The 21,922-nt window shown below is 39.6% G+C and overlaps 2 protein-coding genes across 7 annotated transcripts in view; one reads left to right on the forward strand and one right to left on the reverse strand.

The window, feature by feature from the left end:
* LOC128745499 (uncharacterized) overlaps positions 1 to 8,360 on the forward strand; it is a 31,033-nt gene extending 22,673 nt beyond the window's left edge. Inside the window, exon 2 of the mRNA XM_053842573.1 lies at positions 8,169 to 8,360. Coding sequence (XP_053698548.1) covers positions 8,169 to 8,360 — 192 coding nt within the window. The remainder of the gene's footprint in view (positions 1 to 8,168) is intronic.
* The window catches only part of LOC128733074 (complexin), a 598,063-nt gene that overhangs the window by 565,146 nt on the left and 10,995 nt on the right, over positions 1 to 21,922 (reverse strand). The window lies entirely within an intron of this gene.

The following is a 21,922-nucleotide window of genomic DNA, read 5'->3' on the forward strand; positions in this document are numbered from 1 at the left end:
CAAATGGTCAATATAAAATTATGATATTGTAATAAGCAATTCGTCATATTTTCTTTTGACAGTATAATGCTTATTTTAACATTATTTGGAATAACAAGAAGCTAAAATCAATCCTAGTTATAAAAAATCGAGATCAAAATGTGTAGCTCTTGATTCAAAATCCGTACACTTTTTATGCCTGATACAAAATCCGTACACCTGTGACTCAAAATCCGTACACCTGTGACTCAAAATCCGTACACCATGTTAAAAATCAATTAAATTCCGCATAATTTTGAATTTAAATCCGTGTGAGTTTATGGCTAAATTGTTTTTGTTTATTTGACTAATTGCTTTATAAAATATGCTTTTCTTGATAATTGACACATTGTATTTTAGTCCTGCTCATCTAAGAGTCGTTTACATGCACAATAGGAACACTACAAGGAATCAATCTTTTCGTTTTTAAGCCAAATTATGGGTAATTGTTCATTTTCGGTCGGAAAGTTAAAATATCAGGTTTGGTACTGATTAAATATTGCCTCTATCCATGGGACCAGCCACTTGTAACAAAACCTCGCTTGTGTTAAATGTTCTTACATTCTTTTCCTTATGCCTCAGGAAATATTAGGCTTAGAAACAAACTTTTTTAACATTTTAGAGTAAATTAGCTTGACTTATAAATAATATATAACATTTTTTCTTGATTTTTGTTGCAAATTATATGGAAAGCTGAAAAATTGCAGAAGAGAATCCGGTATTTCGAGAGTTCCAATTCAATATACTAGCTCTTATCGTAGTGACAGGAACTTAAACTATCTTGATGCTTTATTAAAGGATTATCCACCATTAATTATCGTAATTGCCATCTTCCAGTTTATCGACATATATTTAGCTTTAGTTATTTCCATTTTGTTTGGCAAACATAGAATAGAGTTGGATCGCTAAGGATACGGCACAGGTGTACGGATTTAGATTCAACTAGTAAAACTGAATCAAAATCCGTACAGTACTAACTATGATGAATAAATATTACTTCAATGCCATAATGAATAAAATTAAGCTGTAGAACTATAAACACCTATATTACAAATCGATTTTTGGGGTTTTAAACAGGAAAATCACTTCAAATACGCTTTACACTTCATTTTAATGGAAGTTATTTTTTTAGCAAATTACTAACAACCAGGGATGGCACAATCACTTTGACTCAATTTACATTCATTTGACAGTGCCGTCTCAGTCATGCAGAATTTGTAAAAGTTATATATGGGACGATTGAAGAACTAGTTATTATCTACAACTTTTCTGAATAAAGTATTGCTGTATCTTTTGTATTTACCGTGCTACAATGCTAGTACCTCTTTACTGACTAAGTGAACGTTCAGTTAGTTAGTAACGAGTTACTAGCATTGTAGCGCCGTAACTACAAAAGATACAGCAAAATTTTATTAAGCAAAATTGTAGATAAAAACTAATTCTACAAATGTCCCATATGAAATATTGTCAAATTTTGCTTGGCTGAGACGCTACTGTCAAATGAATGTGAATTGAGTCAAAGTGATCGTGCCATCCCTGATAACAACACAGCCAATTTAGAAGGAAATCTGATAGGCATTAACGTTTTAATTTTTATTAGTTCTATTTCGTGGCCTACTACCTATGTTTTGACATTGACGTAATGCTAATAAAGAACGGGTCTAGGCCTATTATTAATATTTTGCATTTAGACTATTTAATACATATAATCAAGCAAATTGTATTAAGTGTACGGATTTCGAAGCTGTACAGATTTCGATACCGCATGGTAAAGCACTTTTAACACACAGCTAAACTTTCGCTTTTTTCGTTTATCAGCGATGGAAACCAAGACAAAAACTGCAGTTCTTCAGTTCATTTAAAAGAACCGAAGCGTCACTTACCGTCAAACGGGGTAACTTGCAACAGTTCTCAACTTCGACTGCAAGTAAAAACTTATCTGTAGTACATTTGGGGATATTTAATTAGTAAAAAGTTATTAGGTCTAGGATAGAACAGTTTCACATATTGAGAAAACATAAGCGATCAATATTGGCTGTCGTAGAATTTTTTAATTTTTAATTTTTAATTTTAATTTTTATTTTATTTTCTTTCCATCTGACCTTTGTGGTCTACATGAAGTGGTGTGGGTGGGGAAAAGCTCACTTGAGGTGATCACAACATGATCTTCCTCAAGTGTGCATAAAAACCCCACCATCTTTTGTTATGCGTTATATGCCAGTACATCAAGTCACATCACACTATAATCCAGTACATTAAACATTACAATACATTACTAACATTGCACAATTATTTACATTCTATAGCATAAGATTGTCATAACCTAAAAACAAACTACAATAAACTACTCTCTAGTAACTTGCGGCGATAAACAGATGAACTCTCGCGGAAGTCGAATAGATCAGTATATTGGTTGAACTGCCGGACCATTGATGCAATTGGTGAGAAGGCTGCATACTGAGTTGACTGGAATTCTACCTGCAGCATGATTCTTGGTCGCAGGGCTCTAGATGGTGCATAGAATCCAATTTGCGCTAACAGATCTGGAGCATCGTACTCAGCATTAATGAGCTTGGCAACGAATACGGCTTGAGAAGCTCGGCGACGTTGGTCTAAGGTTTTGATGCCCAATAAGCGACAACGATCTTCGTAGGTGGGCAAGTTATGCGGATCATTCCAAGGAAGTTTTCGCAGGGCATAGCGAACGAATTTGCGCTGAATACTTTCTAGTCTGTTGATCCAGATTTCCTGATACGGACTCCAAACTACACTGCCATACTCGAGTTTTGAACGGACTAGCGAACAGTACAAAGCTTTAAAGCATAGGGGGTCATCGAATTCACGTGCTATTTTAAAAATAAATCCAAGCTGGCGGCTTGCTTTTTCGATTGTTGTTGTGATGTGCTGCTTAAAAGATAATTTCTCATTCAGTATCACACCCAAATCTCTCACTTGCTCGACTCTGCTGAGTTTAGTTCCGGCAATACTGTAATCAAACCGTATTACATTCTTTGTACGATGGTAACTAATGACGTAACATTTTTCCACGCTTAATGACAGTCTATTCCTCTCACACCAGTCGCTAAATAGGTTTAAGAATAGTTGCAGTCTTAGACAATCTTCAATTTGGCGGATAACAAGGTATATTTTCAGATCGTCAGCAAAAAACTGTCGTCCAACCCGATCAAGAACCAGCGCTGCATCATTTACAAATACTGAGAATAACAAAGGGCCCAAATTACTACCCTGAGGCACACCTGATTGGTTCGTAAATGTAGCAGATTGGCAGTTTCTTATCTGTACGTAAAGTTGTCTGTCGACGAGGTATGATTCCAGCCACTTACAAATCCTTTCAGTACAGCCAAGTTTTTTCAACTTACACAAAAGTATTTTGTGGTTCACAGTATCGAACTAATTTGTTACTAGTAACCCCTTAAACGGGGTAACTTGCAACAAGCAATATTTTTTGGAAATTGAACGAATTTAATGATTTGTATGAGTTTATTTTGACTAGAATATGCAAATGATAATCCGACTTGCAATTTTTAACGCTCTTGCTATGAATTTACGCATAAGTGTCCTATGTCACGTTGGTGAAAATAATTTATGAGCCCCGTTACGCAAATTACGAATTAAACTTTTTTATATTATTCATGCAGTTGACATTTCGTGTCAAGATCCGATAGAGCTGCCTTCTTTAAGGACCATTCACATATTACGCAACGCACTTAGGGAAACTGGGGTTGTGTAACAACGCATTACTCGTCGCAAATCCGCTATGCAAAATCGCGTCAAGAAGTGGAGCGGGGGAGTTAAAAATCATCGATATCTTGGTTACGTAATATATGAATGTACATTACGTTACGAGTGATCGTAATTAGACACTATCATATTGCTGGTCGATATTTTCTGTTTGGCCTCTTCTATGGCCTTTTTCTGTATATCCGGAGAAAAACTGGGTTATTTCTGGCTTACCGAAAGTATCTTACACTTTTCAAGTGTGTTTTAGTATTGCTTGATGCAAAATTAAATGATAATTTGCCTCGTGAAGTAAACGGAACACAGCTTTTTATATCTACCTGCTGTTGCAAGTTACCCCGTTTAAGTACTTGTTTTACGAATAATGTGGTAACAAGCAGGATAAACAAAACTAGTCATCATAAATCATTTATTTTGTTTCTTTATTATTCATTGTACTATAAAAACTGTATGTTAGGCTTCTTTTATTTGAAGTGCTTGTGGGCGACACAAACGTTTTACAGACGAAAAATTGACAATGAATTTAACACCATCTTGTGGGATTTTTTAAAAATCGCCAAAACAGCAGAAAATCAACATAACAGTATCTAAGGCTTATTTGAACTGTTAACAACAAGATTCAGTGACTGAGATAGATTAAAAATTGAAGTAACAGGTAAAAAAGTACAATAAATTAGAGCGATATAGCGTTGTTGCATGTTACCCCGCTGTTGCAAGTTTCCCCGTTTGACGATATTTCACTGGCTGCTGTGACTTTAAAGACCCGATTTGACAGTTCGTGCAACGCTTGAAGCGAATCTGAACAATATTCATGAAATACTTGTTATGGTTCATGATATTTGTCGGTATAGTCATGAAATCATGGGTCATGGTAATGATTTTATAAAATTTCAAGCTGTTTGTTTTCATGATTTTTAATTCATGAAAACAGAAACAGTTTTCTTTCCGTGTACCCTTATCCTAAATTAGTAGAACATTGTTTTTTCCTATGAAACAATGGAGCATTAAATTCGTCGTTAGGAGCATTAATTAGCATCAATCGAGCATCAATTAACTGTATGGTCCAACTCGCGCTGTTGTATTTTGTACAACGCCTGTGAACTGTTCACTTTATCTCGGTATATCTTGGGACTCCAGCAATAAAGAAAATTACTATTTTCAGCAAAGTTGATCCGCAGACCAAAATCTTTCAAACGGTGGAAAGAGTTTTTCACCAAGTGTCATACTAATGCGAGTGAATTCTAGCCGAAGTGATCTGAAGTGAAACATCATAGCATTTTGGTGTTTCGTTATTTAATATAGAAGTTTTCAACAAAAAAAAATAATTTTAATTTAAATTTAATCTTCGATATAACAAAACATCGAACAGATATGTCACTTAGTACTAATTACTGCTAATCCTTAATCTAAACACATTTTTTGACATACCAAAATCATACAAATGATAAATTTCGTTGAAACGACTACAACAAACTTCCAGTGGGTTGTTATTTCCGTAAGCCGTGCGGTCAGTCGATCGTCGAAAGAACTCAGCTTGGCGCATCACTCGTGACGGTGCGTTGAATCGTAATTTCTCAAGAATAGCTGGACAGTCAATGCAATCTGCTAACACGTCGAATATTAACATACGTTGGAGGAGCACTCGTCTACTTTCCAGTGTCGGTAGGTTGATCAGCATGCACCGGTTTACATAGGGTGTGGCAGGTTTATCCGGTCTCTCCAATTAAGATTCCGCAAAGCGTATCGGATGAACTGCCTTTGTACACGTTCGAGTCTGTTGACATGAACAGCGTGATATGGTGCCCAAACTTGCACCCCATATTCGAGAACACTGCGTACGAGCGAGCAGTAAAGTGTTCTGAGGCTATAAACATCTACAAAAGATTTGGTGTTCCTTCTCAAAAAACCTAGCATTGCATACGCTTTAGCCGTAACGGCAGAGATATGTTCCACAAATTTCAGTTTGCTGTCGATGAGAATTCCCATGTCTTTCACTACGCCCTTACGTACGTGTCTCCATAATGTAACCAAAAACAATCGGCGCACGTACCCGCGTGAATGAGATTATGCAACATTTGTTGACGTTAGCTTTCATCCCATTCAACCTGCACCATTCAATGAGCGCATCAATATCCATTTGAAGTGCACAGCAGTCTGTTAGTGTTGTGATTACACGGTAGAATTTGAGGTCGTCAGCGTACAATAGTTTCGGGAATTTCAATTTTCCACAAAGGTCGTTGATGAAAAGAACGAACAGCAGAGGCCCCAAAACACTACCTTGAGGAACACCAGAATGAATCTGGAACGGAGTAGAGCACGTCCCGCCAACTCTCACCGTTGGGCTACGCCCCGTCAGATACCATAGAATCCATTCTGTCAGACACTCAGGTAGTCCCATTCTCCTAAACTTTTCAACCGCCAGAGTGTGTGGAACCTTGTCAAAATCAACATACACAGTGTCGATTTGTTGTCGTTTTTCGATTTTATCCACAATAGTCGATACATAGCTTAGCAAGTTTGTAGTGGTCGACCGATTTTTCATGAAGCCGTGTTGCTCTGCAGATATTATGGACTTAACAGATAGGTATAGCGAATCATGCACGATACTTTCAAGGACCTTTGGCAGACAGCTAAGAATGGAGATTCCACGGTAGTTCTCTACTTCGTTAAACGAACCAGATTTATAAATCGGTGTGATTGAAGCAGATTTCCAAATAGTTGGGAAATGCCTCTCGCTGATAGAACGATTGAACAGTATACTTGGACTCTTATCTTAGACAAAAGGAAAACTAGCACTAAAATTGTCGGTACAATACTCAAACATTTGATGCTGACCGAGGTTAATTATGAGATAGTGAAAAGTTGGTCAGAGGAATATCTGCACGAGTACCTCGTCAGCTGCAGGAAAACACCGCAGAAATAGCTGACAGTATGATTCCCAAATCTCGGCAAACAAATCCACTTCAGCAGTTTAACTTTCTCTCCGGCGGCAGCAGATGGATTTCTCGTTGCTGCCGAAATCCAGAAGCAAACAACAGTTGCATACGAAAGCATGTCAACAATAATAGATAACGAGCTTATGAAAGTCACTCGGCCCGTCAGCAGTTCACCGCATTCGATGGTCAGACCGATATGAGCAGTGGGGTCGATCGGTGAGAAGCAAGTCAAGCCCGGGAACGGGGAACGGGAATCGGAGACAGGGGAGGAAAAAGTGCCAATAAAAGTATAAGTAGTCAGCCAACCATTCCGAGCCAGCTGGTCTACATGCATGTCCTGCCGCTCATCCGCCCGTGATATGAATGTTCCCCGTTCCGGGTGCACCGGTACCCAAGCATAAGGCAAACTCTTTAGGTAGGTACAAAGCCATCACTATAACAATGGCACGACATGCTCCTGCCGTCATTGTAGAACTAACGATAATATCCCCGTGGCCGGTGATTGTTTGCCTGAGAGTGTGCGGATTAGTGCCAGGATGGGACGAGTTTCGTGTGTTAGGTGGAGGATCATTGGATAAACAACCGATAATTGAACCACGACCAATGGATATCTTCGTGGTGGATTTCCTGGGCTGCTAGAGAACGATGATACTGTGCCCGTTCGGCCTGTAGTGAGTACAATGTTATTTATTCATGGCCTATTGTTGCCACTTTTTTCTATTTTTATCCGAAAGGTTTACAGCGCTCCATTCGCCATCGATTGTGTTCGTAATTGGACTTTACAACGGAATTGTACGGATACGTAGCATTGGAAAGCATCATCGTTCAGGATATGATGAGTCCGATAGTTTTCAGTCGAGTTCCGTTGCTATTATGCGACAAACGGTATGCAAATGAGGTCGATAGCAGAGGTAAACATTTTTTCTTCTACAGAAATAAAAGCAATTGCCGGTTTATTTGATCAGATAGTCGACAATGGAGGGAGGGAACGATATTCCGTAGTCCGTGCTAAGAGCAATACGTTGTTGTTTTGATTTCTTATTTGTGCAGAATTTCAGCGCACTTCAAACCTGATGCGTCGTGCACGGTTTAGTTCAGTCTAGGACTATTTATTTAGTCGGATCCCTGCACAGCACGAGATTTGTTTGAATTTCGAATTCCATAAAATTGCCAGATTGCTCATATTATTATTTCCATCATCATTCTCTGTCTGCGATGAAATCCCAGTTTCATGCCTTTGGATAAACTGTAACATTGTCAATCATGCCACATGCCGCATGGATGAACATCGGTAACATGTTCCAGAACCAACGTTGCAATTCGGCTTCCGAACAAGCGTACGTACTGTGCCTCTCACTCAAGCCACGCGGCCGCAGTCAATCGAGCTATCGTCTGAAATGTAACCCATATTCGGCACTCCGGCACAGATAGCATTCCATCAAAAATCTATTTCAGATTCAATTCTGCTACCTTGCCATCGCTGGATACCGTCGAACGTACAGTGCCAGCTGCATCCACAGCAGCGTAGTGCATACGGAGGAACGGGCCTCAGCCCAGCTTCGTTTCCTTTCACCAAGCAGTGATCCATCCGGATTCGAATCGAGCACAAAAGATTCCAATCCAGAATCCGGAAAATTTCATTTCTGATAGATGCTTTCAGTTTGGTATATTTCCTTTCTTCTGCCACCAAGACTGACCTAGTTGGTTATGAAAATTGAAGACCCAGGCCCAGACTCAGAACCGAGCTGCATTTGTCTTTGCCGGAAACCGGCTGGCGTGTGTTCCACCGATGACGATGACAAGAGCTTTAACATTTGCACGTTTCATCTTCGCCCGCACGTCACCGGCGTGGCATGGTGGTGCCTAGTCTGCCGGAAAGCTCGAGTCGGATTATAACACTGACTTTGCCGCTGGCTGGCAGTTCGAAATCCGCGATTCACGTTTCTACAGCGACTTTTCCGACGGCTGCTGTTGGTGTGGTGGGCTGAAACCTTACAACGGGAAAACAATGTGCTCATCCAACTGCGACAAAAAGCGGACAGCTTGACGAGACGGTATGCACAGCTTTGGACGGATTTAAAGGAAAAGGAGGAAAAAAACAAGTTTCACCGCTGTATAGCATGGCACGTCAAAGGAAATTTTGTTATAATACGTGGTTCGGAAGCGACTAAGGATGGAAAATTTCATGTATTGCGTTGTAAGACTTTAAAACAGATCAGAACTTTATCGTAAAACTTTGATTTATTTCAGATTTTGGTTGATCAGTCCTCGTATGGTTCAAGCAATATTGGTAAATTGGGGGAGTCCGAATTTGGTATAATCGGCTCAAACTATGTGCCAGCGTTGTCCGCACTTTCTACTTTTCGTCTTGTTCTACTCTAATGATACTATCCATTCGCATTCAGCGCATACAGTTTTACACCTGGTAGTATTCTTTTATCTGTCAGCCCATACACATGACTACTGAGCTGCTGACAGTGTTAATCTTTCTCAGTTTCTACCCTTCAATACAGTTCATTTATGAATTGTAGTACTGAATGATTGCTCGCCTAACCTGCCAGTCAATTTCTTGCTTTTAACTGATATTTTAGGTCTCAAAGTGTAGTTTCTTAAATTGGGTGCTTTTTGAAATCAACCAAAACCAAACCAAAAATTAAAACAAAACCTGGTTAAAGAAAATTAATTAAAACCTCGGAATAATGGTCACGTTTACTGTAGTTTCGTTTGCCTTTGTCGCAAGCTCAAAATGAAGAAATGATTCACACTTGAATTCATTCGCTGTTGTCGAGAATGAATGAATGTAGAGAACAATACGAACGTGAAAGCAAGTGATTCTCTCGAACCGCTGGTTTCAGATTAACAATGATGAATTCACATGTACTAGAAACAACAAAGAATGAGCAACGTATTACATCACATTCATCCACACATTTAATTTAATTTTTTCTTCAACCTTTTCCTTCATCTATTGTAAAGGCTAGCATTACAAAAATGAATTGAAACTTATTTTTGCACGTTTTGGAAGCATTCTCGAGGCACTCGTGCTTTTGCTAAGTGCAAAAAAGGGATAGGAAGACAACGGCACCCTTAAGCGTCCGTTTCCATGCCAGGGGCGGCTCAAGACAGCGTTGGGTATCGTTTGTTTACCAAGTGTGCGTCTGTACTTCATGTTAGGGGTGGCCTGAAACAGTGACTGATCTGAAGCGGACGGCTGATTTATGAAATGCTATGTCTCGCCAGCTAAGATGACAACTCTCCTAATTCCCATGAGTTTATTGTCAAATTGACGCTGACGGATGCGTTGACGCAGCATTCTGTCTGGGCCTTAATGCCCACAGTACGTCACGTTAGCTTTGACATGTTTTCATAAACTGATATCACAGACAAACAGACATAACACTCGTTTTCCATTCTTCGTACCGATTAAACCGTCATTTCAAATTTGGGCTTAGTTGGGAATGTCTCCGTTTTGGTCAAAGTGGCGCTTTTTGACGAAAGAAGGGGAATTCCCCATAAAAAATACTTGCTACTTCGAGGGATTCTCCTGTTGCTATTTGATATTTGGGAATGTCGATCATAGATGGTGCTAGTGTCCAGGCAAAATGTGAGGTACGATAATTTTTGTTGATTCTTCTTCCAAGAGTCTGTTTGTCTGTGCTGATATTGAAGCAGTAATCAAATAAATGAAGTCCACCAGAGCAGCTGGAATAGCAGAGATGTTGAAAGCTGTCCTAGCATGACTTAGAAAGTGTTGCATTCACTTTTCGGTAATATCTGTAAATGTACCCAAGAAAGGGGATCTACCTGAAGGTGGGAATTGGTGCAGCATGAAGTTGCTCTATATTACTAATCGGATCCAGGTGAAATTCGCCGCTACTCTCTAGGGACAGCAAGCTGGATTCCATGTTGTTGATATAACAAATGAATTGGAGTCATTGAAAGCAAACTAAATCGAGGATTACCCTGGAATTCTTTGACAATGGGGGAATTAACCTCAACCTAGCCTACGACATTCTCTTCGTCCCTTAACGGTGATCTGATATGCAGAGCAAGTTTGATAATCTGTCCGACAGCTCTAAGCAGGTCGCAAGGACCAAGTCGAAGAGAGTGAGTAAAAACAATCGCTCAAGTTTCATAGTGACAGAACAACAGGTTCAGGAGGAAGCTTTCCAATATCTTGGCAGCCAGATAAAGCCATACGGTGCTACCAAAACTGATCAGATAGAGGCGGATTATGAAGGAGCCTTTGTGGGTCTTGCGAAAAGCTGGCGTTCAAATCAGGTCATCTGTTGTACACCTGTGAGACCTGCCCAATTCTAAAGCCGCTTGGTTTTATTAGAATTTTATAAAGGTTTTTTTGCGGTATAAATCATTATATATTGTTTTATCATGATGCTGCGCAATACCAGGATGATGCAAGTCAAAAACAACTTACAGCTAGCCATAAAACCCTAATAAAACTGTTAATAAAGCACATTTTTTGTAGTTGCCTATGTTACCACGATGAAACTGGTTAGCTGTGACACATCTTTTATAAACTTACTACAAGCGGGACGTTGCAATACCATATGGCGCACCAATCAGAGTTGATCTTATTGCGGTTGCTTATCAAACCGCAATAAAACTGTTAGTTTTATGGTGCTGTTCGACTTCATTCGGACGAACCGATTTTTGAAGTGAACTTTTTTAACAGTTACTAGCTTACGCTTACTTGATCGCATTTATATGCCCCTCGGCAATGATCTACACTCTTAAATGAGTTTACCCGTAAATTGGTTAGATTTAGCTGAAACTTGATTAAAACTACTCAAAATGCCCTTAAAGTATACAAACTCAGGTTTTGAGTAATTTTTCAACCAAAACATTTGCAGTAGGAACTTAAAAGTGCGTTATATGTCAGAAAGAATAATTCAATTATCGGTAGCAAGCAGCCAAATTCGGCTGAATTTTTTACCCAAAATTTGAGTTTGTACACTTTAAGGGTATTTTGAGTAGTTTCAACCAAGTTTTAATTAATTCCAACCTATTTACAGCAAGAATCGTTTAAGAGTGTAGATAAGTCGGCAAAGCGTTTAAAGGTGTATGAAAGCAAACGCTTCAACAGTGCAGGTAGATTTTGCGGAACCGGAACCGGGAAAAGATCGCGAAAGGGAAGAATCTACAATGGTCTAGTAACAAAAATAGACAACAGTGTATTTTTAGAAAGGTTTTAATTCGTAAAATAGTTGTATTCCCATTCATTCTTAATACAGTTGTATTCGCGTTTACATCGAATTATAGTTGTCGCGTAGTGAATAAAATAACATTTAAACGGCTATATTGATTGCCGTTTTGTAGCATCTTTTTGGTCGCCAAACAACAATTCGTCAAAGCAAACTGTGAGAAAGGAAGTTTTTTATTAATCGATTTTCATGGCAAAATGCAATGCTGATCTGGAATGATTTCACTAGAAACTAAGATTGACTAATCGAATATATTTAGTTTGTTCAAACAACTCGGCACCAACTTTTTAAAAGGGCCCAACTGCAAAATGAAAACCAACCAAGTGAGAGTTTCTTCGAGCAGAAATAATGAAACCTCGCTCGGTTAAAAATTAATGCGCATATGCTGCACAACTACGGAAGCTGCTGAAAATCTATTATATAACCTTCTATATATTTTAATATGGTCGCTGTTGTTTTGATGTCAGTACCTCAAGCAACACAATATTTCTAATTACACTCAAGTCTTTTTTTACACGGTTTTTTTTTTCGATTACTCAAGAATGGTGCAACTTAGGGACCATGCTTGGCATACACTTTTCGCTTCGATTTTGCTCTTTTGATTACTGCATCTCAGCCGAGCAAAATTTGAGAAAGTGATGTATGGGGCGTTTGTAGAATTTGTTTGTATCTACAATATTGCTGAAGTAAGCATTACTGTGCATTTTGTATTTATGGCGCTATAAGGCTGCTACCCTCTTGGTAGCAAAAAGAGCGCTCTTTTTGCTACCAACGGCATTGCTGCCCTACAGCGCGGTAAATACTAAAGATAAAACTTCACTTTCTTCAGCAATATTATAGATAATCACTAGCTCTACAAATGACCCATACACCACTTTTTCAAATTCTGCTTGGCTGAGGAGCAGTAATCAAAAGAGCAAAATCAAAGCGAAAAGTGTATGCCAAGTCTGTTAGGGACCATTTACAAACTACGTAACGAATGTCGGGCCGCTCCCAAATGTATTGAGAAATAATTGAATGGTCCCTAGGTTGTCCCGTCCTTGATAATCGAAAAAACAAACCGTGTAAAAAAAGTACTTGAGTGTACTTCTACTTCTAGTTACAGAAACCTATCTATAACCGGAATCAGTCATATAATCAGTTGCCACAACAACCTTATAGCAATTGTGTCAGTAGGGACCCGATAGAACTAAAGTGAGGATCGAGAGCGTAGATGGATTCTACTGCAAGTACTTCATTTAAGTATTACATTTATTACAGCACTGTCGCCAAGTCGCTACGTCATCGCATCGGAATTCTGCCCTCTACATGAAACGAGATTGATCTATGCGCAATAAACTTTGCCGTAACCAGAAGTATGGCTAACGGTAGTAGGGTATGTAGCTGCTTCGTCGTAATTGCCTATTCCCGTCCTATCCAACACAAATTATTAAAAATATCAACGATTTTTTTGACACACAATGCAAAAGTAATTATTCCCTAATATTTTAATTTGTTGCCTCTAATACGCGATCAATCAAAGTGAATTGAGATCTATTTAAATGCTTTTTTTCATTAAAGAATTCCTAGCAGCCAAATTTCCAACGTTTTTTCATGCGACGAAGAAGAAAATGTCGACTAATCGTTTCAATTTCCGTCATTCATAAATGAAAATAACTCACGCAACGCATTGTTGTTATTCTGCAGCCGGGAAAACTTGCATAAGCTACCGAAATTTTGCAGAATTACATTTGTCATGCTGTCCTACACAAATACATGCGCGCTAGCTTCGTAAACATTATTGTGATTTTTAGTTCGGACGATGAAAAATTTTGACGGACGGATTTTAAAACGGTACGACGAATTTAAGATATAAAGTCAGTTTAAAGTCAGCGCAATTTCAATCAAATGCTTTATTAATCGCTTTTTAGTGAATTCAAAGGGCACGGATCGGAAGGTAAGTGTGTTTGAGTCAAATCAGCAGCAGAGCTTTTGGAGTATTCATTAAATCCACCTAAGAAATGATGAAAATTAGAGCGGCTTTTCTTACTACGCGGGGAATTAGAAATAAATCCTACCAAGTTGCTAGTCAGAATATAACAAAGAACACTTGGAAACACGCAAATGAAGACCCCTGCTCTCAGTCCGCAATCCACTTGTGACATTTTGTTTAACTGTCGGCACCGTTTATATGTCACATGCATGCGGTCCTTCTGTGTGAAAGGGCAGGGAGGGGGCAGTTCCCCCCTCGGACTCATAACTAATAAGGAAACATCACTATCGGTCACAGGCTTAGAGCTTAACCTTATACACCATAGTGTAGTCCTGTCGATCCAGAGCTTCACTGCACTGCTCGTACAGGTGTAGTCTATGGACCATGCACCTTCCAGCATTGGACAAAAGGTAGGAGTCACAACGAATACTTGTTAAGCGTAGCTACCGATAACCCGCCCCCTTCACCTTTCCAGTCTTTTCCCACCATTCAAAACTTTTTCATTACTTTCCCGTACCGTCCCTTCGTCAATGGTAGAACCACCGTTTCAAAAAATATCAAGTAGTCTATGGAACTTTTTCGAAAACACTTAACTTGAAATTTGTATAGGAATGTGGCTCAATGGAGGCGCATGGTACATTGTTAATATCCTGAACACTTGAGTAATAGAACAAAAAGAAAATGATATTGTTTGATATAGGATGATTTTATTATGCAACAAGCGTGATTATTAAACTTTTTTGTCCAGTTGGAAGCGTTATTAAACGGAATCAAGTACCGGACCTTGCCAGCTGTTGGTATGTTAAACAACGGAAAGGGAAAACTGATTACCAAGAGATCGGAGGTGACCAGGCATTGGAAAGCAACTTTTCAATGTGCTGTTAAACGGTGAAGAAAACGCAGTCGTTGGTAAGAATACATGATAGAGGCTGATGGACGGATTGTGGACCCGCAAGTTTGAACGAATTGAAGAAAATAGCGAGATGGCTGAAGGCTGCAGAAAAGCAGAAAAGAACGGCCGAACTTCCGAACATCGGAAGCGAACGGCTGTATTGCGCAATCCATCAAATAAAAATAAAAAGGGTTATCAATTCGATTCTAGAAATAAACGAGGCACAACACTGTTCAACTCGATATACAAATTTCATTTCTGACATCCTCCACAAATTTCGAGAATTCATTTTGCAGACATACCTGCTGTTTATAGACTTCAAGGCAGCGTAAGATTCAGTAGAGTGAAATGAGTGCTCATCAAACGACCTCCAACTCCCGTTCTAATCTAAGCACTACCACCGGGCCTGGTCTGTCGTATGCTGGGGTCTCATTTCGGACACTATCACCATCAAGCGTTCCTGTAAAACCTTACCTGAGCAGAGATTACATGCTGTAATCTCCATCGTCAAAAAATTTGGACCGTGAAGCCCTCTCCATAGTTGACGCTCGTTCTCTGAGGAGCAAGCATATCGAACTGCTCGACTTTCTCAACGTGAAGAAGATCGACATCGCTGCCATTACGGAAACCCACCTAAAGCCAGAGATTAGTGTCCACCATTCAGATTTTTAACGTAAAATTCCGCCTACTGCCAAGCTTCAGCCTGAAAGCCATCCAGGTCATCGGGATCGAGGTCAGCACGACGATGGGCCCAATCAACATAATAGTGCCCTACTGTCCCAAGCAAACGTGCACAAACAAAACAAACAAATACGCAAGACATGCGTGCACTTACCGTATTTGAACGAAAGGAGTTGCGGACTATTTTTGGCGGAGTACAAACGGGTGGCTGAGAGTGGCGTAGGCGTGTGAACCGCGAGTTGCAAGCACTACTTGAAGAGATTCCTATTGTACTCCTGACGAAAGTTAGGAGACTAAATCGTCGGACGATCGTCCAATGAAATCCGTTCACTTCAAAAATCCCACCGGCATCAGAAATAGAGGGGCACAACATGCTAGATGGCTTGACCAGAGTGAAGCCGACTGACGTGTGTCGAGATGCACAACGAATTGGCGACGAGTGGCCCAGGACCGAGTACAATAGAGGGGAATTCTTGATACGGCAAGTCGGCTTTCGGCTGGTAAAGTAAGTCCTAAACAGACTATTTTATTTTTATCGGCTGTCAGTCTTCATAAATCAGAACAGATTTTGTACTTTCTCCGACGTTTCGACTATATTTTGTAGTCTTTATCAAGGATTTAATACTGTCTGTCCTTTGTCATTTGTCTTTGTTTAATCCTAAACAGATGTCGGAAGGTCCGACTTGAATCTTCAGGTCTGCGGTCCACTCTATTTTGAACATCTACATAAAAAACGTGGCCATCTCCGCAGTGCCAGAGGTCTTGGAAGAACCATATTCCGACCACTACTCTGTGATGCTGAAGCTAGCTTGCTAGCCGACTCCGAGGAAAACTACTATCGTACCAACTGGGTCGAGTTTCAATGTATCATCGAAGAAACAGTCGGTTCCAGTTTAACAACGCCAGGTCAGCTTCTCGCTTCAAATAGATACCACCGCCAAACATCTGATGAGGTTGCGCAATAAATACCGGTACCAATACTAGCGAACTGGTGACCGGCCGAAAAAACCTTTGACAAACAGTCTTCCTAGCGCTATTCAGAAGCGGATTCGAGAGTGTAGAGATAAGGAATTCCAACAGAATCTATAAGAAATTCTACTGCATTCAAAACCATTCTGGTTCATGACTTAAATCCTCAAAAAGAGGCCAAAGCTGATGAGAATAGTGTCCCCTACAGGTGTGCCCCAAGGAAGTATCCTGGGGCCCATTCTGTATAACAAATTGACAGCTGATATTACTCCCCTCTCAGCAGGTGTCAGTCAAGTATGCGGGTCACGTCATTGAGATCAATGCGGCGAAAGCCCAGGCTATCCTCTTCCCGAACCCAAAGTCGCCAAGGCTTGTTCGATACTTCGGACTGCACCATAACCGTGAAGTAACTAAGCAAACAGATATTACTTTGCATGGACATCTTGGAGCTTGGAGGTAGCTTGGAGGTACGACGCTGGTCTAACATAGCCAGTCGTCTTATGTTCGTATCTCGGCTAGGTGGTGCTGCTAGAGTTAGTAAGATGCACTATCCCCATACGAGTCCTGTACTCTAATAATCGGTTGCGAAATCTGTCGATGAAGAAGGGTCAAATCTTAAAGGCGTTTAAAGCCTAAAGCTTTCCTTTGTTTTGGACATCCATTTCATTGTGATAAATTGTACAACAGTAACTGACCTATGGATTCACCATCATCGTGCTTTACGACAGACTTGTAAGCTCTAGCAAACGCAGTACTTACAAATAAAAAATTGGGGCCACTTTATCACAATAAGACATTGAGGTCAAATATATGTAGCAAAAAAACCATCGGAGTCCAAATTGTGTGTACTGTTTCAACACCTTGGTCATGCAGGTTTCACGCATATTTTGAATCCGTTTCGGTCATTACGCTTTACCCGTCATCTCCGTTGACCAGCTCGCATGGCAAGTAGATAGGCAGGTACTTTGCCTTCTTCTTTCCATCCCATCAATAATCGGTGAAGGTCACCGTCGCGGAGGAAGAACTCACGGAGGTGTGAAAATTACCAACGATTGATGTGATGTCCGTCATCGGCAGTACTTTGAATAGGCTAGGCATATGTACAATTAACCGAAGGCAGGTCAGGAAATAGTTAACCGCCATTTATAGCTACGGTTCAAGAAGCTGATCATTTCGACGACGAAGCTGAGCACTTGACCCAAGCTTGTCGTTTCAAGGTAGCTTATCGGTCGTACGCTTGGTGGTTTTTTGCATTTATTACTAAATTTGTATTTATAATCATTGTGAATAATTCAGCAGCCGGAAATCGGCTGCTGAATTTAATTCAACCAGTTATAATTTTTAAAAAGTTGGAATATCCAGGAAAAGAAATCTGTATTAAGCACCATTATTCATGGGGAAAATCCTTGCAATGACTTCGTATATTGCAATTCGTCCGATGGGTTTGTTTGTGAATTATAAAGTTATTTCAAGGTTTTCCATTGGCATGCTTGACTACAGTTGCAAAAAAAATTCGTTCATAGTGGCTAAGCAAAAAAATGGTCATTAAAATGTTTTTTTTTGCAATCCGCTTGTCATTAATTCTACCTATATAAGGTGCCATACCATTTAAACTGAAACAGTGACCAAACAAAATCAATCATCAGCAAGCTCACGTAACCGGTAGATTTATGATCATCACCATTTTATCTTCCAACACAAACTGGTTTAAAAAAACTGCATTCATTATCTTGCGGGCGACAGCCGGCTGTGGCGAAATTATGCAGTTTATCGTACAACGCAAACAAACGATATTCCCTGCAGCGAACATAAAAAGTCCCATATTCTCAAAATGGTGCAAGATTGCTCCCGTTTCTTTATGTTTGCCCCCTCCCCCCTCCGGAAAAACGTTTCGGTTGAGTGTTGTAAACCGAAAAATGTTCAATGTTTATTCATTTTATAATCCTCCGGCAAATGGTTGGCTCATTGTTGGTGCCCCAGCAGTGGTACCTGGTGTTCTTAAAGCCGATTTTCTTAAATCCACTAAACTGGAAATTGAAACACTCCCGCGTTTTCGGGAACGCGCCAAGTTGTTCGGTCGTAAAAGAAAATCTCGGCTCCTGGAGTGGGGGTTGGTTTGTGTATTCTCCTTGGAATCTTCACATTAATTATTCATCGTCCTATGACCATCGCCTAGAATCGATGAAGAGAGGTGGACGTCAAATCAAGCGCGCTTGAGGGCCTATCGTGGGATTCTTTAGCACACCACCAGTTTTGTCTTTCTTTGAATAGGCTTGTAGAGAAAGGAAGAAGGAATCGATTTTTCCCTGCCACGGGCTGGACTGGGCTGGGCTAGGCCGGGCAGAACAGATACGGAAACGCCGCCGGTCTGTTTTCCTTCGACACCGTGCATAGCGTGACGGTCTATATGTATACATAGTCATCGTCAATTTGGGGTTTTATAAGAGGTCTACCGGTGGCGACTGTTTGCAGGTTCGGTTGGACGGTCGATGAGCTTGAATGCAAATCAGGCATAAAACATTGTGTATCAGCGAACCTCAGGAGAGTGTTTCACGGAAAGTATCTGGTATTTATTTTAGGGATTTATTACCCTCCGATACAAACACGTATATCAGTCAAAAACAGAAACGTTGTCGTTAGAGAAGATTAAATTCGATACCCGTAACTATAATATTGGACAGCAAATGAGCAGCACGGGATTTAGGTTAAAGTTTTATTCGATACAGCGAAAGCTCTGTCAGTAATATTGGATGTGGTTTAATTTCTCTGACTTTTCATTCTAATTTCAATTAAATTTAAATTAGGTGAAAATGCTAGAAACAGCTAATCTATCTTTCAAACGTTCAAGGTTAGACAAACGAATAAATTTATAATAATATTTGTTTCCCAAATAGGGTAAGGAACGGATTCGCCAGGGGTCACCTATTAGAATCAGTTGAATTTCATTTTTTCGGCTATTGAAGGATCGTCACCTCGCTACTTTGAGCACTGATTACAGCATTGCCAAAAGTTAAGCGCTCAATTTTAGCATACCATATTGTAGTAGACGTGTGAGCTTATAACAGTGATAATTTGGGACAAGTCAGTAAAATTCATGACTGCTTAAGAACACAAAATTAGCTCAATAATAGTGATTTTCAGTGGTAACAGCTTGTAGAATTAAAGTTACCAAGAAGATTGGTATGCTGATATTCCCCACTTAGTCAACCTATAGGTTTCTTACCCCACTTTAGAAATTTCTAGGAAGCAAAACCCACTGATGCGCTTTCGCGGCTTATTTAATTATAATAATTGAAACCCCCATTATGATTCGCAAACAAATCTAGGCAAAACCAATACACTCATTTCGACAAAGATGAGTTAACACAAACGTTCCGCGGAAAGCACAAAAAAACGCAACCAAACAATCGTCGCCCTATTGCCGCTGATTGCTCGGTCTCGGTCATCATTTCAACCGTCTTCGATTTGTACAGTGATAAAAATAGCGAAAAATGTATAAACGGTGGCGGAATTAACGGTCCACGCGAGAAAAAAAATAAAAGGAACAACAAACTGCGTCTCTGGTGAGCGAAAGAGAGGGCACGAAAACAACGCAACGCGGAGCTTATTTTTCATTGAAAAAGCATTCAAAGCCCTCACGGGTGGTTGGTTGTTGACGTCACGATGGTGAATGCTCCGCGATGCGCGATGACTCAAGACTCGCAAGACTCAACTGAGTGCCTTCGCATGTCGCATCTCGTATCTCGCATCAGCTGCTGAAGTAATCGACGCATGAGTGTTCGGTTGATCCGACAATCATGGTCACGCACACGCCAAAGCGCGGCGGCGACTGTTTACGTGAAGCCGTACTGGGAGTCGACCAGAAGTGATGCGAACGTTTCAGATTGTTTCGCTGTTAACAATAATTTTTTAATTTTGATAAATATTTTGTGAAACTAAAAACTGCTCAATCAGAATTATTTTGACGTAGCACCTGTTTATTTTCTATACTGGACAGTACTTTGTGAAAACGAAACTATAAAGTTTGAATGACATATTTCAAACATCAAAATCATTTTATCATCGCATGAAATCCCACTGTCAATATGTCGTAGGGTAGAAAAAATGTCCAGCAATTCTGTTATGTTGCAATTATTACTATCATGCAATTGCTAAACTAATAAAATTGATTGACTTTTTAAGTCAAGCATTTCAATTTTTATTTTTCAACCAATCACTTGCAAGCATACTTTTTGCTTCCCTTGTCTCGGATGATGATTTTATAGGGGAGTGTCGTCGTGGTTGGGCCACGTTTTGAAATTCGCTCATAACTTTCGTTTCAAAAGGAATTTCGTAAATCTAAATACATTGTTGCAAAGGTCTAAGAATAAGGTATATTTCCGGAAAGTTTTGAACTGATTACTTGAAAAATAAAAAAGTTATAGGCATTTACGTGAAGACAAAACTGTAGTCATAGTCGGGCCATGTTGTACAGGTTAGGCCACCGCAGAAAATCTAAGACATACGTATTGAAATTCTATATAGAGACATGAAAAGATTGAATTCCGTGAACAGCAGCTCATATAGGTACAAAAATGCCCTAGTTTTAATTGCATTTTTGCGAAATTTTGCCGATCTTGTAAAATCAATATTGCTACAATCGCCTTTTCTGAAGTGTACAACTACAATGAAAAAAACAACAAAAATCTAGCTTTTTATCGTATTAATTTTACTTTATTTCATCACATTTTACGTGACAAATGTTCTCTAGCTATTATTGAGCTTCTGCGCTTAAAATTATGGTGGCCCAACCATGACTACTCAAGTGGCCCGACCTTTACAGATAGCGCTTTTCTAGTATTTCACCTTAGCCTTCCCAAACACCTTGCTGGAGGGGATTTTTCTATAGTCTTCGTGTGCAGCACAACACACTTCATACATTTGCAAAATTTATTTCGATAATTACATTTCATGAATCATTTCTTGAAGAAAAGTTCATTGCGCCTGGAAAACTTTTTTTGTAAGATTTAGTCACCGAATTCAGTACGGGTGTTTTGAACACACGATTGAACCTCACAATATTGTGAAAAGTTAGCTATCACAGTAAGAAGTTTTACAATGGTTGTATCATAAATATCATGAGTTACCGCCATCCGGGGTGAGATTGTGCCACGGGGGTGAGATTGGGCCAAAAACCAAAAATGTTTATTTGTGAAAATTTATTATATCTATAGAAACTGGTGACCTAAATTCAAACTGATGATGAACATAACATATTTATTCATAACTTAGAGTGGAACACAGATAATATTAGCAAACTATTTAGCCCAAACAGGGCTTCAAAGTTCGCGATCAAAAATACTCGGAAATAACGCTTGTAAAAAATGTCCCCCATAAACCAACCCAAACAAGAAATCGCATCAACTTGCTATTTTGAAGGTATATAAACAAACCATTTACATTGTATTGAAAGGTTATTATGCGTTGGATAAGT

The sequence above is a fragment of the Sabethes cyaneus genome, chromosome 1, assembly GCF_943734655.1.
Source record: "Sabethes cyaneus chromosome 1, idSabCyanKW18_F2, whole genome shotgun sequence".
In the NCBI taxonomy this organism is placed as follows: Eukaryota; Metazoa; Arthropoda; class Insecta; order Diptera; family Culicidae; genus Sabethes; species Sabethes cyaneus.